Source organism: Botryllus schlosseri, chromosome 2 (genome assembly GCF_051294905.1).
Source record: "Botryllus schlosseri isolate E-star chromosome 2, Bs_hap1, whole genome shotgun sequence".
NCBI lineage: Eukaryota > Metazoa > Chordata > Ascidiacea > Stolidobranchia > Styelidae > Botryllus > Botryllus schlosseri.
In genome coordinates, this window is record NC_137237.1 from 6,349,599 (window position 1) to 6,365,711 (window position 16,113).

At 42.2% G+C, this 16,113-nt stretch overlaps 1 protein-coding gene across 4 annotated transcripts in view; it reads left to right on the top strand.

Annotated features, from left to right (window-relative positions):
* LOC145433185 (uncharacterized) overlaps positions 1-16,113 on the top strand; it is a 49,118-nt gene that overhangs the window by 24,502 nt on the left and 8,503 nt on the right. For 3 of the 4 annotated variants that reach the window (XM_080310149.1, XM_080310151.1, XM_080310148.1), the window contains exons 10-14: positions 1,999-2,100; positions 9,116-9,200; positions 9,565-9,670; positions 15,088-15,212; positions 15,273-15,329. In XM_080310149.1, coding sequence (XP_080166275.1) covers positions 1,999-2,100; positions 9,116-9,200; positions 9,565-9,670; positions 15,088-15,212; positions 15,273-15,329 — 475 coding nt within the window. The remainder of the gene's footprint in view (positions 1-1,998; positions 2,101-9,115; positions 9,201-9,564; positions 9,671-15,087; positions 15,213-15,272; positions 15,330-16,113) is intronic. The other variant, XM_080310150.1, reaches the window with a different exon arrangement.

Consider the following 16,113-nt stretch of genomic DNA (forward strand, 5'->3'; position numbering starts at 1 on the left):
GTAACTGCCGACTAATAGCACAGCCCACTTCCAGGCGTTTTGTGAGACACCGCTTACGCGGATGAGGTGCGAGGAGGAGCCTAGATAATCCCCCGACACTTAGGTTTTCCAAGTCATTGAAATACCTACAGCGCGGCTACCCAACTGGCGGTCCGAATGCGTACCTTTTCATTTGGAATCTGGACGTTATCTGCCCCAGTATACTTCATTCGACAACACCAAACGCATAATCCTTGATTTACGTAAAACAAAGTGACAAAAGTCTGCGTTTTCGAACATGAACAGAATATGTTTTGAATCTGTATGACCAGTGGGAGCCTTCACCACTGCATTTGACTCGATCTGCTCACCTTAGAATCATTGTTTAAAGAACTAGCAACATATATAATAATACCAATTCTCCAGTAGAACATTAAATGCTATTCGGTCACTGCTTATGCTAGTACCGCTCTACCTTATTTTGTGTACGCTTATGCCTTATTACGTATGTATGACTGTAAATTATTTCACGAGATTTACAAAGGACCTGATCGGGTTTTAGAGTTTTGTAACTGGACCTTTGCCAAAAATAGTGGTATAGCCTTCATCTACATATAGTCTGCGCTGGACGTTCGCATCACCGTCATATGCCGGGTCGTATAGGTTAAAGTCCTGTTCGTAACATGAACCTTAACGTTAACACATTATGAAATCTCTTCTCTGTAGTGGGTGAAATGGCGATTTAGCCCTGCATATTTTATCAGCAACCAGATGGCACGTACATCTCAAAAACGCGTAATGACGTAAAAGTACATAGACATGAATGTTGAATGCGTTCCGTGCGTATTCCGCAATATTCAGCGGCGATTAATGAGCGCGCCGCGCCACCGCGTTCGTATAGACGAGCCCGTAATCTGGCGGTAACGATCGCGCTTATGGTCGTCGGTGTTTGTTATCAAAACGGTGTTTGGTTATCCAATGTTTATGTACGATATTTTTGAATGTGCAAACAAGGCACGGGGATCATTCCGTTTGCGGCATCGCAATGAACTTTCGACACGGGCGTTGCGAAAATCTGTTGAGCCTCGGTCGCGAATTAGCATAGTTCTGCGTGTAACGAGTTTCAGTTCGTAATTTCTTATGATTGCGCTTTTGCGTTTCTATATTCTAGGAATTGGATATATTTAGGAATATGAGTTGCCTCGACGCAAAAAAGCCGGTCGTAAAACGCATCGGCGTGCGGGGTTATTTATCTGGTGGCAAAAGCTCTCACGATAGAATACCGTGTTTACGTCTATATTTCACGAAAATTACATTATACCGACAGAATTCTTAAAGCTGCACGAACTAGTCGATTTAGCTGCACGTTAGTCGTACGTTCCCTCAGCGTTACACGCTGTAATAACAGGACTTGCTTGCAGATACAGATGATGATGATGGGTATCTATCGTTTACATCAGTGGCCCGCTATATTAAAAGAAATAAATGAATATATAATGAAAATACTAGCACAGCATACAGCATACTTTATGACCTTGAGTGTACTTTCTTCCCTCCACCACCATAGCTGCAACTGGTACATTGTCAGATCACAAACAAGCTCAACCATCTCAATGTATAACTAATTCATATACTATCACTATCATGTCTATTGTGTGACGCATGTATATCATCTTATCATTCTGTCTACCTTGTACTTGATAAACGTTACACAATTTTAAAAGGTTTAGATTAGGCGGGAAACACACGGAGGCCATTGATTTTTCAAATGTTTTGAAGGGGGGGGCACGGTATAAAAAGATGGGAAAGTTTAGTGTTTACGTATTTTCTTGCATGGGACGTTTTTATAAGCCATACAAGCAACTTTCAATCAGACGGATCTCCCGGTTTATAAGGCAAACATTTGACGAAGCTGTGTATATGTAACGCAAGGTGTGACACGATATATGATTCTGATGTGCGCGCTGCCCATTGAAGGAATTTTTGCATTTTATATTGATTTTCTCTAATTTGTTTCAGTAACACAAATCATCACTACGGAGGTCAACCGGACAGGCTGCAGCAGCACCCCGTCGCTCGCCAAAGAGATTTCCATCCCATCCACGATCAAAGCGATCTCAGGTCGGTAGTCCGCGGTCCCGATTACGCACGGCACTCCAGACATATCAGGCTGGGAATAATGAGGCTTAATTTATTACGCAACACGATACTCCCATATCGCATTGTCATCTGGAAGTGCGGAACTCAAAAGAAATGTGACGCGACCAGGAGAAATTAACTGCGGTCTTGCGATGTCGTTTGCCCGGCATAGTTTATTATTATCGGTTCTGGGCAACATTCTGAGTCAGTGGCTGGCGGTTTCGAATGGCCGGTATATCATCACGCGATTCCCGATATATTTGTTGCCACTAGAGCTGACGACACGCTAATGTCTCTGCTGCGTTCGATGCGCATATAGCTGCGGTCTGATTGTGCTTTTGATGACGCGCGTGTTATTGGTTTATTCCTTTCGGATTTAATTTCCCAGTGCGGAATTTATGACTTCTGTGCGATTCTCGTAATGGTTTTGCGTCCTTGTGTTGGCTGATTAGGTAGGAATGTTTACTGGCCTTGCGACACGCCGTTGTTTACGGTCATAAGTTCATCGTTAAGTTGCGAACTTGGCCGCGGCTCCGGGTCGAAGTTGAGTTGGTCAATTTCAGAATTTTCAGCGTTTCCAAATTAGATCAGAATTGGAAATACTGAATTCGCGAAAACTTCGAAATTGGACCAGGTTCAGTTCGTGTCGAATCAGAGATCATTCTCGTGGGCAAGAGAGTCGCAAATGTCTGGCGACCAACCTTGGCTCGTTATGCGCAGTCAAGACAAGCAGCACTCTCAAAGCCCTTTGCGAATGTGCACGTCGAGTTACACATCCATGAACGACCGTCTGAATCTATGCAGCTCATAATCCCTGCTAATGAGACGCAGCTTTTGAGCTTAATGAGGATTGTTTGGGGATTTAGAGGCTCCGGTTTTGTAATCTCGCACGTTACAAGCCGCAACGGTAGCTTACACGCCGCCGTGAACGGGCCGGCCCCGTTTATAGTGACTCTACTAATCGAAAAGTTACGTGCGCCGACACTGTGGAAATTATCAAATGGTGATTCTGTGGCGCCCTAGCTATATTAGGCGTATGTGCGCTTTTTCTCAACACCAAATTACGTAATTGCGCCTATATGTAAAGCGACGATGATGCGCATTACACCACAGAGTGTGTACGATAACATGATTTAAGGGCGCGGTCATTTTGGCGCCTGGGGGATACGTCATGGCAGAATTCACCAACTTAACATAAAGCCTTAGCGAAAAGGGTGCATTTTCGCACCTAAGAGGTGGTACTACCTCAGAATTATACAGCGATATCAATCACACGCGACATTTCAATCCGAATTGACGAATTGGAATAAGCTTCCATGGAGCACGTAGTCGGGTAGGGTCTAGAAAAATGCGGTACAGTGTAAAGTTTACACCGCGAATTAACCGGAACCGTCTCTTCAGCAAAGTGACGTAAAAACTAAACTAGCGAATGAATATGTACGGAACATGAAAAGCGCAGATTGATGATGGCGATTTCCTCAAAACGTGCAATAATCATAATGAATTTATAATAATAATAATAAGAAGAAGAAGAATCCATGTATTGCATAGGAATAACAATTTGACTGCATTACTGAAATTTTAAAAATTTACTCCAATCTTGCCATTTTCCTTTGGGTGCAGGTTGCTCCCCGGATTATGTGTGTATTGACCAGTTTCTTACTGTGAATAAGGAATATAATAATAATGTTGAAACAGAAATAAGGAACTGCTGTTCAGTCGCTACCAAGGGTGTGTGTATGTGTGTGTCGGGGGGGAGGTATTAGATCGACTCCACGAGAAATGAGTTTCTGAATTCTGAAGTATTTGTTGTGCTTTCGTGCGCCACCTTTTGGGTGTAAAAGTAAATAAGTACTCTTTTCGCTATAAGAGTGTGCGCGCTTTTTACGACCTGCCACGCGACGCATTCCCAAATTCCCGCATCGGACCGGGGGTGACATAATGATACCTATCGAGATATCAGCGTCTCCTTTGTTCGTCGTGTTCGCTTTCGATAAGTGATACGGTAATCGGGTCACGGTAAAATGCCGTCAATGACTCGGTCGGTGCGCGAAATCGCCTCGAAAAACTTTGCGAGACGCGGAGTCGCGATTCGCTGCCGATAACGAAGGCACAGGCGTCGGTGGCGGAACGGTAATCGTTTCTCGCGATTCGTGACGGTTTGGCGCGTGGCGAATCGATTTCGCGATGCTTTGAGGAGATATTTTGGGCCCGGTCAAGCACCGCGAAGCATATATTGTAAGCGAGAATCTTGTAATTCGCTCAGAGGTAGTCCGTAACGAATTGCGTTTACTCTTTCGGTGTACGCAAGTAGGTTTGGCTTACTTTCACCCCTTACGTGAGTCGTTATGGCTTTAGGCTACTAGTACTCCTGCTTGAACACTTTTGGGCAAACCTACATACTTTTGAAACTTTGGATTTTGTAAAGTAGCATGCAGTTTCGGGGTGAGAGTGAGCTTACATCACTTTCGTTTTCGAGATATAAACAGGTCTAAAGTCACTTTACTGTTAGCGAACGCCACGGATGAATACGAATGCAATACACCGTGTGTGTGCCACCCCAAGAATGCGCAAAAAGGCGGGGCACTTTTACAGCATTACCATGCACGCCTTAGATGTATCCGATTGGTGTATTAGAATCGTTTTCACCCATTGGAATAGATGTGATAGCAACATGTAGTGGCAACGGCCTGATTTGCAACCTACACTATGGTCTAAATCTAATAGATGTGGTACCTATGGATCAAAAATTGGAAAATGATCTCTGGCCCCAAAACATTCATAATCGTTCAAAGTTTGTTGCTCGAACGTATCATCGGTCCCCACCCGGCGGGTCCAAAGGCACACGACCCGGGGACCTATGAGACATACTCTCAAAAACTCAAATGTTACAACTTTTCTTGCTGTGTAATATAATCTAAGCTACAGCAAGCCAAAACAGAATGTTTGGTCGCAACCGTGAAAAAATGGAATTAATAATAACTCAATTGTTGCCATAAAATCACGTTTCGATTTAGGCTCGAACTTATAAATGTGAGGGTATACAATAGGGCTCTTCAAAAATGACTTTTTTTTTTCAAATCGTACTGGCTACTTGATAAAATTGTTAGGTTACCTAATTTAAGCCTACACACAAAATTTGGTTCAATTCCAGCCAGTAACCGCTTTGCTGCAGGAGAAGAAAGTTTCAATTTAATATATAAAAATAAATGATAAAAAATTTGAAAATTTTATTTTCACCCCATGAACGTGTTAGGCTGTCTATAGAAACGATCCTCACCAAATTTGGCTCAATTCCAACCAGTGGAAGCGGAGTTATTGCCGTCGAAAAATTTAGATTTTAATAAAATAGTATTTACGGTGAGCACAACTATAATAAATAAACAAAGAATCGGTCACCGTAAATACTATTTTATTCAAATCCAAATTTTTCGACGGCAATAACTCCGCTTCCACTGGTTGGAGTTGAACCAAATTTGGTGAGGATCGTTTCTATAGACAGCCTAACACGTTCATGGGGTGAAAATAAAATTTTCAAATTTTTTATCATTTATTTTTATATATTAAATTGAAACTTTCTTCTCCTGCAGCAAAGCGGTTACTGGCTGGAATTGAACCAAATTTTGTGTGTAGGTTTAAATTAGGTAACCTAACAATTTAATGAAGTAGCCAGTACGATTGGAGACAAAAAGTCATTTTTGAAGAGCCCTAGTATACATAGATATTGCCCGTAAATCGACATTGCGACTTCCAAATACCTCGTTTTATCGATAAAACGCCACCGGCAATTATTACATAAAGAGTTTCTGTGTGTAGGCATGTTTCAAATGTTGCATGATTAGTTAGTGCAACTATTTTGCTTGATTTGGCTATTGTATCATCGGTCCCCACCCTATGAATAGTATAAATGAATCGTAAAAAATTCCACTCAAGGAAGGTGTTGAATAAAATAATATATGCAATTATATAGCGTGACACAAGCCCTACGCTTCACATTAAAAACGATTGCTTGTTTGTTCGTGATGAAGGCTACAAAGCATAATGTAGGCGTCGATCGAAATTCATTTTACACCCCCCGAAAACATCTGTCAGACACCCCGTAACTCGTGCACGTCAAAGATTTTTGTATGTGTGGAAAGATTCGGCCCGCATGCAATTGCAGACAAATTCACGGAGTGCAATCATGGAATTATCATGGAGAATTTTTCAAGTATTATCGGTCCCAGTGATCCATCGGTACGACATCTCTCCTACACCTATGTTCCGCCCACGTGTTTACAGTGTAGAGTCGCCTGTAGACGTGTAGTGTCGATTGTCACTCGGAAAGGCGCCCGTCTTCGGCGATGTTCCTTGGGCGATATGTTTGTTTGCACAATACACGGTGCCTTTCGCTCGCGCGGACGGATTGCGGAGTGCTGTCTGCGGTTTTCTGACAGGGGTAAACAATCGAATTCGTGTTCGGATCTGTGGAACATCATCGCGGCGGCGCGTTCCCCGAAAATTGTTTCGCGACGCGACGCGGAAAAGTACCCGTTTCGTTAATTCTGTCTTTGCATTTGTTAATAACCTCCATAGCGATTGATGTCGTGTTTTATTTAGTTCTCGTCTACAGAGTTGGACTTGAGAAATTTCAGCTTTTACACGTTAGATAATAATTAGAATTGTAGCTACACAGCTTCTTTCCAAATTTGGTTAGAATCATAATTCCTGAATTCGCAAAAAACTTGCGAAAATGCAACTAAAATCAAGTTCAGTTCATGTCAAATCTCGTGCGAATGGAAAGCGTCTGTACAGTACACCAATTGTGGCTCGTTCCGCCTTATACAGCTGTCCTGCAGCATTTTCAGGAACACCAAGAATTAGATTCTGATTGAAATTGAACGATGTAAACATTTCACAAATTCAATCACAATAAGATAACCGACATTTCGCTCTCAATTACAACTAGCCAACTAGAATGATAGTATCTCTAGATCAGTGGTCGGGAACCTCTTTTGTCCGAAGAGCCATATTGGACTTATTTTCTCAATTTTAACTCCCAAAGAGCCATACATGCAAATCAGCTGTTACGTCACAATTGAAAATCCATGACGTCATGGTAGCACTTATTCGAAGTCACTACATGGAATTCGTAGAGTGCGCCACATTTTCTCTGTAAAAACAGTCCATCGTAAATAGCTTAGGATTTATTATAACTGATATTAATCGAATGTAACTGTGTCATACTGATTCCGAAAATCTAAATACTGATCGACTTCTCAATTCTCAAAGTATTCGGCGGTAACATAACGTTGTGCTGCACGCATATTTTTATCGCCGGTACTACAGAGCTACTCACCAATCAACAACGTGGATAGCTATGGCGTTGTTTGTAATTCGAGTTTGTAATTGTGAATGTCACGTGCACGGCAGTTCATTTGGCACCGTAGATCAGCAAGACAGTGTGTATTTGAAAACTGCGCTGTAATATGGGCGTTGTCATGTCTGCTATGCTCTATGATTAATCAACGTGATATTGGTCGCCGGCGCGACAGTAACTTAAATTTGAGGATTTTCGAAAGAGGGAGTCCGAGCCCCTAAACCTGAAGATGGCAATGCGTCTTCACCTCTCAAGAACGCGTTTAATTGTTTATACTGTCACGAGAATAATTATTCTGGCTGGGATGAAAATTTACTAACAAGTTGCTCAGTCGCTGCAATATTGATCAATTCAGTACAAAAATAAATATTTAGCAAAGAGCCATATCTTGTATACCCAAAAGAGCCATATATGGCTCGCGAGCCATAGGTTCCCGACCACTGCTATAGATATACCCACAAATGAATGTTAGAAGGAAGCTTCGCAGTTTTCGTGCACATTGTGCTCGAGGTTATCTGGATAAGAATGGTGTATCTCCGGATGGGAATGAATGTTGTATATAATAAGTTTTCCACCTTATAAGGGTGGTAATAGCTTCCACCTTTTAAGGTGATTTTAAAATTGGACACAGTTTTTACAGTGCAAATATTTAGTCCATGCTCGATATCGTAGAAAACGCCTACATGAGACAACACAGCATTTGACAACGCCAAACTACAACACCAAACACCTTTTCTGGTGTTTAGTTTTTTTTTACACGAAACGGAAAAATATTTACAGTGTATAGTTGTCCAGGTCTGCTCTGTTGACGCCCCAAATGTGAACGCATTCTGACTCGAATCATGACAAATGCGAGCATTTGGGTTTCAACGACGCGGTCTTGCGGCTTGCACTTTCGTAGTAAAAAATAGCAAGAGAGTTCCGTACGAGGCTGCGATGTTGATGAATTCGTGAGTAGGACGGTTGCGATTCGGTATCATACCGGCTATTGTTTCAATGACTTATTCACGTCTAATCGCTCTGCGTATACGTCATTAATCCTGTGTGATGGAGTTGAGATATTGCCGGCTTTACTGGTGCGTTTGTTGCAAAGAGGATTTCTTTACTATGATATGATACGATGATACGGTTGTGTATAATCGAAACATTCGCTAACAAATGAACAATTGTACTACGCTGTAAATGCATATGTGGAAACCGAGTCTATTTCTCCAGATATCCATAGCGTATTGTGCAACGGTACAAAATGTTGCATCCACCCACACTCATTCCAATTGGCGAAATGAGTCGAATTAACCAATTTTTATAGATCCATATGTTTTGCTTTTACATTCATTCCAATGGGTTAAAATGATCAAAATTGACGAATTCTTGTGTATATACTATATATGTTATCCCGGGGTTACAGTGGATTCTGTTACCGCCTTTTTTGAAGTAAGCCACGAAGACAGGAGCCGGACCACGCCTGGGATATATTATATAGAATTTCGCCCATTTCAACGGGTGTGAAATTATGATTTTATGCAGGAAATTGGTGTTTACCCGATCTGCGCCTTGCGCTATTGTTGAAATCAGCGGAATCCACGACTTTCGTTTCCCGTGTGTCACCTGACTAATCCTGATCGCTTCCATTTTCAGAGGCCCTAGCAGCGGATCATGCGACTCCAGTTTGAGCAATCTGTCCTCGTCCGGCAACGTGCAGGCTTCCGAAAGTTATTTCAAGGTTTGTTGCGACCTTTCAGCCTTTAAACTTCGTGTTGTTGGTCGTATTGCAGCATACAAAACATGTATTACACAGCTGCAGGCACGATAGTGGAAATGACATAACTGTGAAGTCGGGAATAAACTCACAGTATTTTCAGAATGTGCGATGAAACAGGCATGGTTGACAATATGCCACGTTATCTTTAATGTGTGTTAGATCTGGCATTAATTTCCTTGTAGTCGCACAAAATGTATATGTCGGCACTTTCCACATCATTCTTTTTCCTATGCGGTCAAAATGAGTGATAATGGAACTGGAACAGTCGGGCACCCGATTTTGTCCGGCCCGATACTAAACCGCTAACTTTGTCATCTCAATTCAGCACCCCGCCGACTCTATCAGCCACGTATCATCCGAGGAGTGGACCGGGGAGGAGAGGGAGAGCTCGCCGTCGCCCCACAACACGGCCGCGCGAAGCTGCAGCTCAGGTCGGTTTGCGAATATTGCCGGGTTTACCTGCGTCATTCATTGTTGGTGATATTTGTGTTGACACTCCGGTGCGTTACTAACGTCCTGTGTTGAGCCTAGAGCGTTGTGTTCGTGTTGTTGACATTACGCGACGATTCATAGTTCATGGGCAGATGACAGTGTGAGATGGTTTAGAGTTCAATCCCGGGCGAGTCGAACAGGCTAGGCTTGGGCTAATTAATGGCGGACCGCACTCCGAATGCGTACCTTTTTCGTGATGAATCCGGACCTTATAACATTTCTTCCACTATGTATGACCAATAGAACATTCAATCGTTGCGTTTGCTAATATTTTGCATGTAGTTGTAGGAAATGTGACCTTGTTAAATTTGCATGATCTAAATTTGCATGAATGTAAATCACGCCATGAGAATTTGAACCTTTGTTTAAATCAGTGGTTCTCAACCTTTTTTTAGACACGCCCCCCGGTATGATAGTGAAAAATTTCGCGCCACCCTTATCATCATATCACAAAATCCAACCGGGATGCTAGCAACCCCAACAGATTGTTTGTGGAATGGAAGGTTATGACTGTTGATGAGGGAATTCAAAAATATGAAATTCGGTCTATATATAGAGAAACACGCTTTAACTGGAGGTAAATCGCGCGGAACGCGGAAAAATTTTTCAATTGACCGCTATTTCGCGCGCCCCAGGCTGAGAACCACTGGTTTAAATGGACCTAAGCAAATTTTAAACTTTTCTGACTGAACCTTTGTTAGAAATAATTGAGTATTCCTGGGCTCGGCTCTCATTGATTGGCATTAGAAGCGTCATTAGAAGCGCTCTTCGTGTTTACCGAGTAGCGGGGGTGTGATAGATAAATTTCCGATTCCGATCTCCATACACTGTGTCGTGATGTCTTGTCAAAAAAGTGCGGTGCCGCGGAACAGTGAACGGGACTGACAGGACTTTTTGAGAAAACGAATTCATATCCGCCATCGGAGTTTGAACACAACACACTAGTAGAAATTTGCTGTACTGCAAATCTTCCTCGTTGTGAATAGAGATACTATTTTCGATCGGTATATAATTAGTTTTCTTTCTGAGTTGAATTTGCATCGACTGTCGATTCTTTGTCTTGGCTTTAAAATGTCATTACTTGTGATTGTTGTTGATCAAATTCAGACATAGTAACGCCATAAATATGTTTGTATTGGCCGACTAAGTCGACCAGCGAAACCTTTCCTTGTTTCACTGTATATTTGTCGACTCTAATTCAAGTAGTGATGTCGTTGGTGATCTGGCAAGGTTTTCGAATTTCGATGATTTTCCCGCCGAAAATGTCGTTAATTAACGGCCCGTGACCGCAAATCGCATTTGTCAATTCTCTGTCGGATTATCCTTTCCTTGGTTCTCGACCGTATCGTTCAACAATCCGCACTGCGAACGATAAGTCACCATCTCTTAATCCACCGGTACAGCTCGTTAATAGAACCATATTGGTTGTATAGAGACATGACTGGCTGTATTTAGTACGAGTACAGATGTTTGTCGTCGGAGGCCGCGGAGATGACGTAATCTCCGTGAACTTGGTGACTTTTCTTACATACCTCGCGGCTGTGGCATCCAGAAACGTTATGTATGTTGATCTGCTAGTTCAGTGCGGGGATATGGTCGATTGGTATTGCGACCCACAGTCTTAGGAATATGGCATATCGTCGCTGTGTTATCAAAGTATGTGACATCCGTTTTATACATTTTGAGATAGTTAGGTTCTTGTAAACTTTTCAGTTTCCTTCGGCCATTGCCTGACCAGGTTAACTTTGAAACAATGTGACAAACCAAGATGTGGCCGAAAAAAGGCAAATTTAACAAAAACTTTATTTTCTTTAAATTTGAACAATAGATATCAAAATTTGAACGATGGACATACAGCTACGACGATATGTAGACGTAAAATGCTCCTAATAAATCTATTGTCCATTCGGGAAATAATTCGAGCGCCGTCGCTATATACTGGGAAGTCCCAGTGTGTAATTTGTATCCGTAATTCGGTAGAAACAGCTTTGATGTCGTCGCTTTGTTTTGGTTCCGTGTAGAAATATATCAGACATTGGAACGAAAGAATATGTCATTAGTGATGTGTATCCGTCCATGTTAATAATCCTGTATACATTTGGAGTAAAGTTGAGCTATTCGTTAATCTGTTGAGGCGCAACAAAATCATAGGCGGTAATAAAAAGGTTGAGAACCAGTGCTGTAAAACAAGTTCAACCGTGTCTGCTATACCTTTATCTCACCTGTTGGAAATGATTTGGCGACTATTAAATCGCTGTACAACAAGTTCGACCGTGACAGCCAAATGTTAACAAACACAATGAGGTAGTTTTTACGGTAAAACAAAACTGGTATTTATTGGACTGCTATCGATGTAACATCTTCATAATTCGAAAAATATCGTGATAAGCTCATTTGCTATTTGTGCGCTTGCATAACGCTTCCGTACGTTTCGGAACATTTTGCGGTGCGATCTTATTTAAAGATAGTCAGATAAGATAGGCCTATAGACTTGTAGATTCCATACGCGTCTCAAACTGTATTTTGCAAACATCGTCGGCCCTGTGAACGTCCCAACAGATTAATTTGTTCCACCGTATTTTGGCCACATCTATTTAGTAGAAGTTCGCAATCAATCTTGAGGATCGCGAGTTATCGCCGTCCCGTATCTGCGCGGAAGACGCGCTCCTGGAAGCCTACGCCCCGGGCGAACATGGAAATCGAGCGGCGCGCTAATTTAGCGCCGCCGATGAAATAATTGCACATAGGAATTCGTTGTTTCGTGTAACGACATTTGAAAAACACACGGGACGCGCGGGCGGCCGATAAACTTACTGTCAGAGCTGTGCCCGCGTAATGATCACGCGAGAAGTCCCTTTGAACTTGCCCAGGGTGTGTTGAGCCTTCATGTCGACATGCAGGAATATATGTCACGTCGCACACTTCAGATAAAATAAATATGATTATTCGTGGTATAAAGGTTATGCTATTTATCCGCCCAAAGCGTATCTCACTTTGCATGACGTCTGACACCATACCTACACGGTACTTATTGATAGCTTAATTCATTTTCACAGTGATTAGGTAAGTGGTTAATTACCTTTGCCACACTGGGTAGCCCTTACGATAATCTGCAAGTATTCGGCGAACTAGAAATGTCCCCTTAGTCACAAAAACTGTCATCTGCCATTACTGCGGAATGTTGTAGGATTATTGTAGGCAACAGTAGAATAGATGTCAGTGCCGTTGTTACTGTGTGCAGAATTCAGAAGCCTTACGGATTCAACTTTTAACCTTTCAACGTATCGGAAAAAGGTCCATGGGTACACCTATTACTGGAATCGCTGTAATGAGCGGTTTTATGTGATCCGTGAGGTTACAAAAATGCGTTGTAATGGTAACACCGGTGAATTTCGATTCTATCCTATGATAATTATAGCACCACATTGAACCGTCGTAACATAATCTAAACTAATTACGCGCGGCGCAAAACAATATGCAGACTGTTCGCGAGTTTTGTGGATACACAACGCCTCCGTCACGACCTCATTAATATCCATAAAGCTACCTGCGGATACTGCAAAAGCGCGATAACGCGGTGGCGCGGTATCAACTACCAGCATGCTCTGCTGTAGACGCAGCTGGCTGTAGTGTCGCGATGCGTAGATTGCGACACGTTTGCTGGTATTTACTTGAAGTAAACAAACGGCTCGGTTCGTAGCGACTACTATAGTCACTCGTGAAATTTATTGTGTGGTCAGTTCCCGCGGATTGGTACGATACATGTTAGTTACAACAGCTTTTAATCTGTCATATGAAATTGTAACCGGCTGGAAACGAGTGTGTACTGCAGATAGCCCATGGGAAACACCGGTTCGTGTTAAATCTGGATAAAGAGAATTTGTTTGTAACATGTAACCGCTGACATCTTATGTGTAGCCTAATATATCGTACACCAACCCAAATATGTGCGCCATGCATTCAGCTTCCCAAAGGCTAGCAAACCAGTATTAAATGTCACTGCAATTACGCCTTGATTACATTTGACTGTCAAAGGAGCAAAATTTACCTTGACAAAAGGTCCATAGCACCGTAAATTTACAGTCATTTTTAACAGCGCGCGCAAAGCACTTTCCGAATCTGTGCGAACTTGAACCTTAGACGTAATTGTTAATTTATATTTTCCTTCAAGCTTCATCATGATGTTAAATGAACTTTTTTCCGCGGATATCGCAGTCAAAATCACAAATAATTGATGTGATTGAAATGGGAGAGGTGTGATTCCACTGCATAGTTGCGGTTGCATTTCCCCACCCTATTTCAATTGCTAGCGAACGCAAATGAAGAGGCATTGTGTTTGCATCATATACCGGCGTTGATAACTCCACAGTAAATATCGATGGTTATCCGCGTGCCAAATCTTTAACAGTCTGTATGTCAAGCTCAATTATAAACACGGTGCGAGTAGACGTTTTCTATCGGCGGTCTAAAACGCCCAATCAGGCTTTGTTTTGAAGTCTTCCATGTTCAAGGTTAATGACTTGCTTACATTTGCGGAGAACACTAAATCAGACGATCATTGATAGGATGGGAGATTGAGAAACGTCGTGCAATTGTAGTGGGCCGTGTATCATCGGAGGATGGTCGGATAAAACAGCTTTCTAAAATAAACCCCGCGCCTATCTGGTATGGAAACATGGGAAGGCGCGTCTCGGATGATGCGATACAGCGGGCCTGTAACCTTTTCTGTTCCGATAGTAATCCCTTTCGGTCGTCTGACCGCCCATTTTATCAGATCTAACACCCTTTTGATCGCATGTTATCGCCCGAATCCGGAACATACGTAGTCTGTGCACTGGTGTATCCAACATACTTGAAAACTTGATAATTCTAGTTATTTATATGATTAGACTTAATTAGATCGAAATGCCGGTAACATAATTTGTGAAATGTTCCTTTGATCCAATTCTAATCTAATTTGTGAAATGTTTCTATGCTATAATTTTAATTGTAATCTAATTTCTGGTTTTCCTGAAAGCTCCCCAGCATAACTGTATCTTGCCAAACGATCCAAGCTTTCTGTGCTGCTATTTTCCGTTCGCGTTCTCAGAAGGAAGGACCCTGATTTGATTAATTATTTCTTATTTAATTTGGAAACTGTGTAGCGCTAGTTCCAATTCTACAGTAGTATAATTTTGAAAAAAAAACTGTGTAGCTATAATACCAATTCTAGTCTGCTTGGGAAACAACTATGTAGCCATAATTCTTATTCTGATCTGCTTTGAAAAGGCAGAAGATTTTCTATAGTTGTCCAGGTCTGGTAACGCAAATGGTACTGAGCCCGGGCTTGAGTCGCTAAACCTATAATTCTCTTTAGACGACAATAGCTTGCCGAAGACGGGTTTATTATCGCAGCTGCGGAGGCAAAACGGTGTTACCGACGACCACCCTGAATCCAGGGATAAAATAACCGCGTTGCAAGGGCAGTCCCCGCAGTTGATGGTAAATATGCTTCACAGTGCGTTGTTGGTCGCAAATTAACAACTTTGAACTATTCCGCAGCGTCATCTTCAAGCCCAGGCGATCGCGAATTCGATGCAGGCCTCCTGCGTACCGCCGGTGAGAGATTAATCTCAGTCATACATTAACTTTCAGCCCGCCGCACTTAATACTATGTTACTGCGGTCGCTTGGATTTCCAGTGCTAATACTGTAATTGACACCGGGGATTACAGCGGTAAATATGTAATCGTGTCTGTAACTGGGGTGCGTGTGCGCCGCATGCGTAGCGCAGTGTACACTTTGATCATTCTCGTTTTATGGATTGATAACAGCACACCTACTAATAGTGTGGTTAAGTCGTAAAATATATATAAGTCCAGAGTTGAGGGAAGTTGTCAACGTTGGTACTCGAGTATATGTGTACGGATAACGCCGTCAATTTCTACTTATTTTAAGCAGAAGTAGCGAATGTCTGGAAACATCTCAAATATGCAGATCCAAAAAGTGCATTTAGTCGGGGGGTAGCAGTTCATCAGAGGTGTATCAGGGTGCATGTTCGCAACTAACGAATAATGTCGAATAACTCTACAAACGGGTGTATTGTCGAAAATATTATCAGTTACCGTGATACGGGCGCCATTTCGTCCAGTTGTTATGTCAAATTCACACATTAAAGTTGTGTATATATTCCCCAAACCAAAAAGTCAGTAGTGTTAGTAGGCCATGTAAGTGCTCTGAAAAAGTAGAAGTGCTACGTCACTGACCACCTCTGTGTATAACATAGTAAAATGTCGTGTCAATCGACCATTCGCATATAATGTATACAGAATGTAGATAGGCTATAGGCATAAACTGTATTGGATCCACTTCAAGGGCTGGCAACAATCCTGTGAACTTCCATA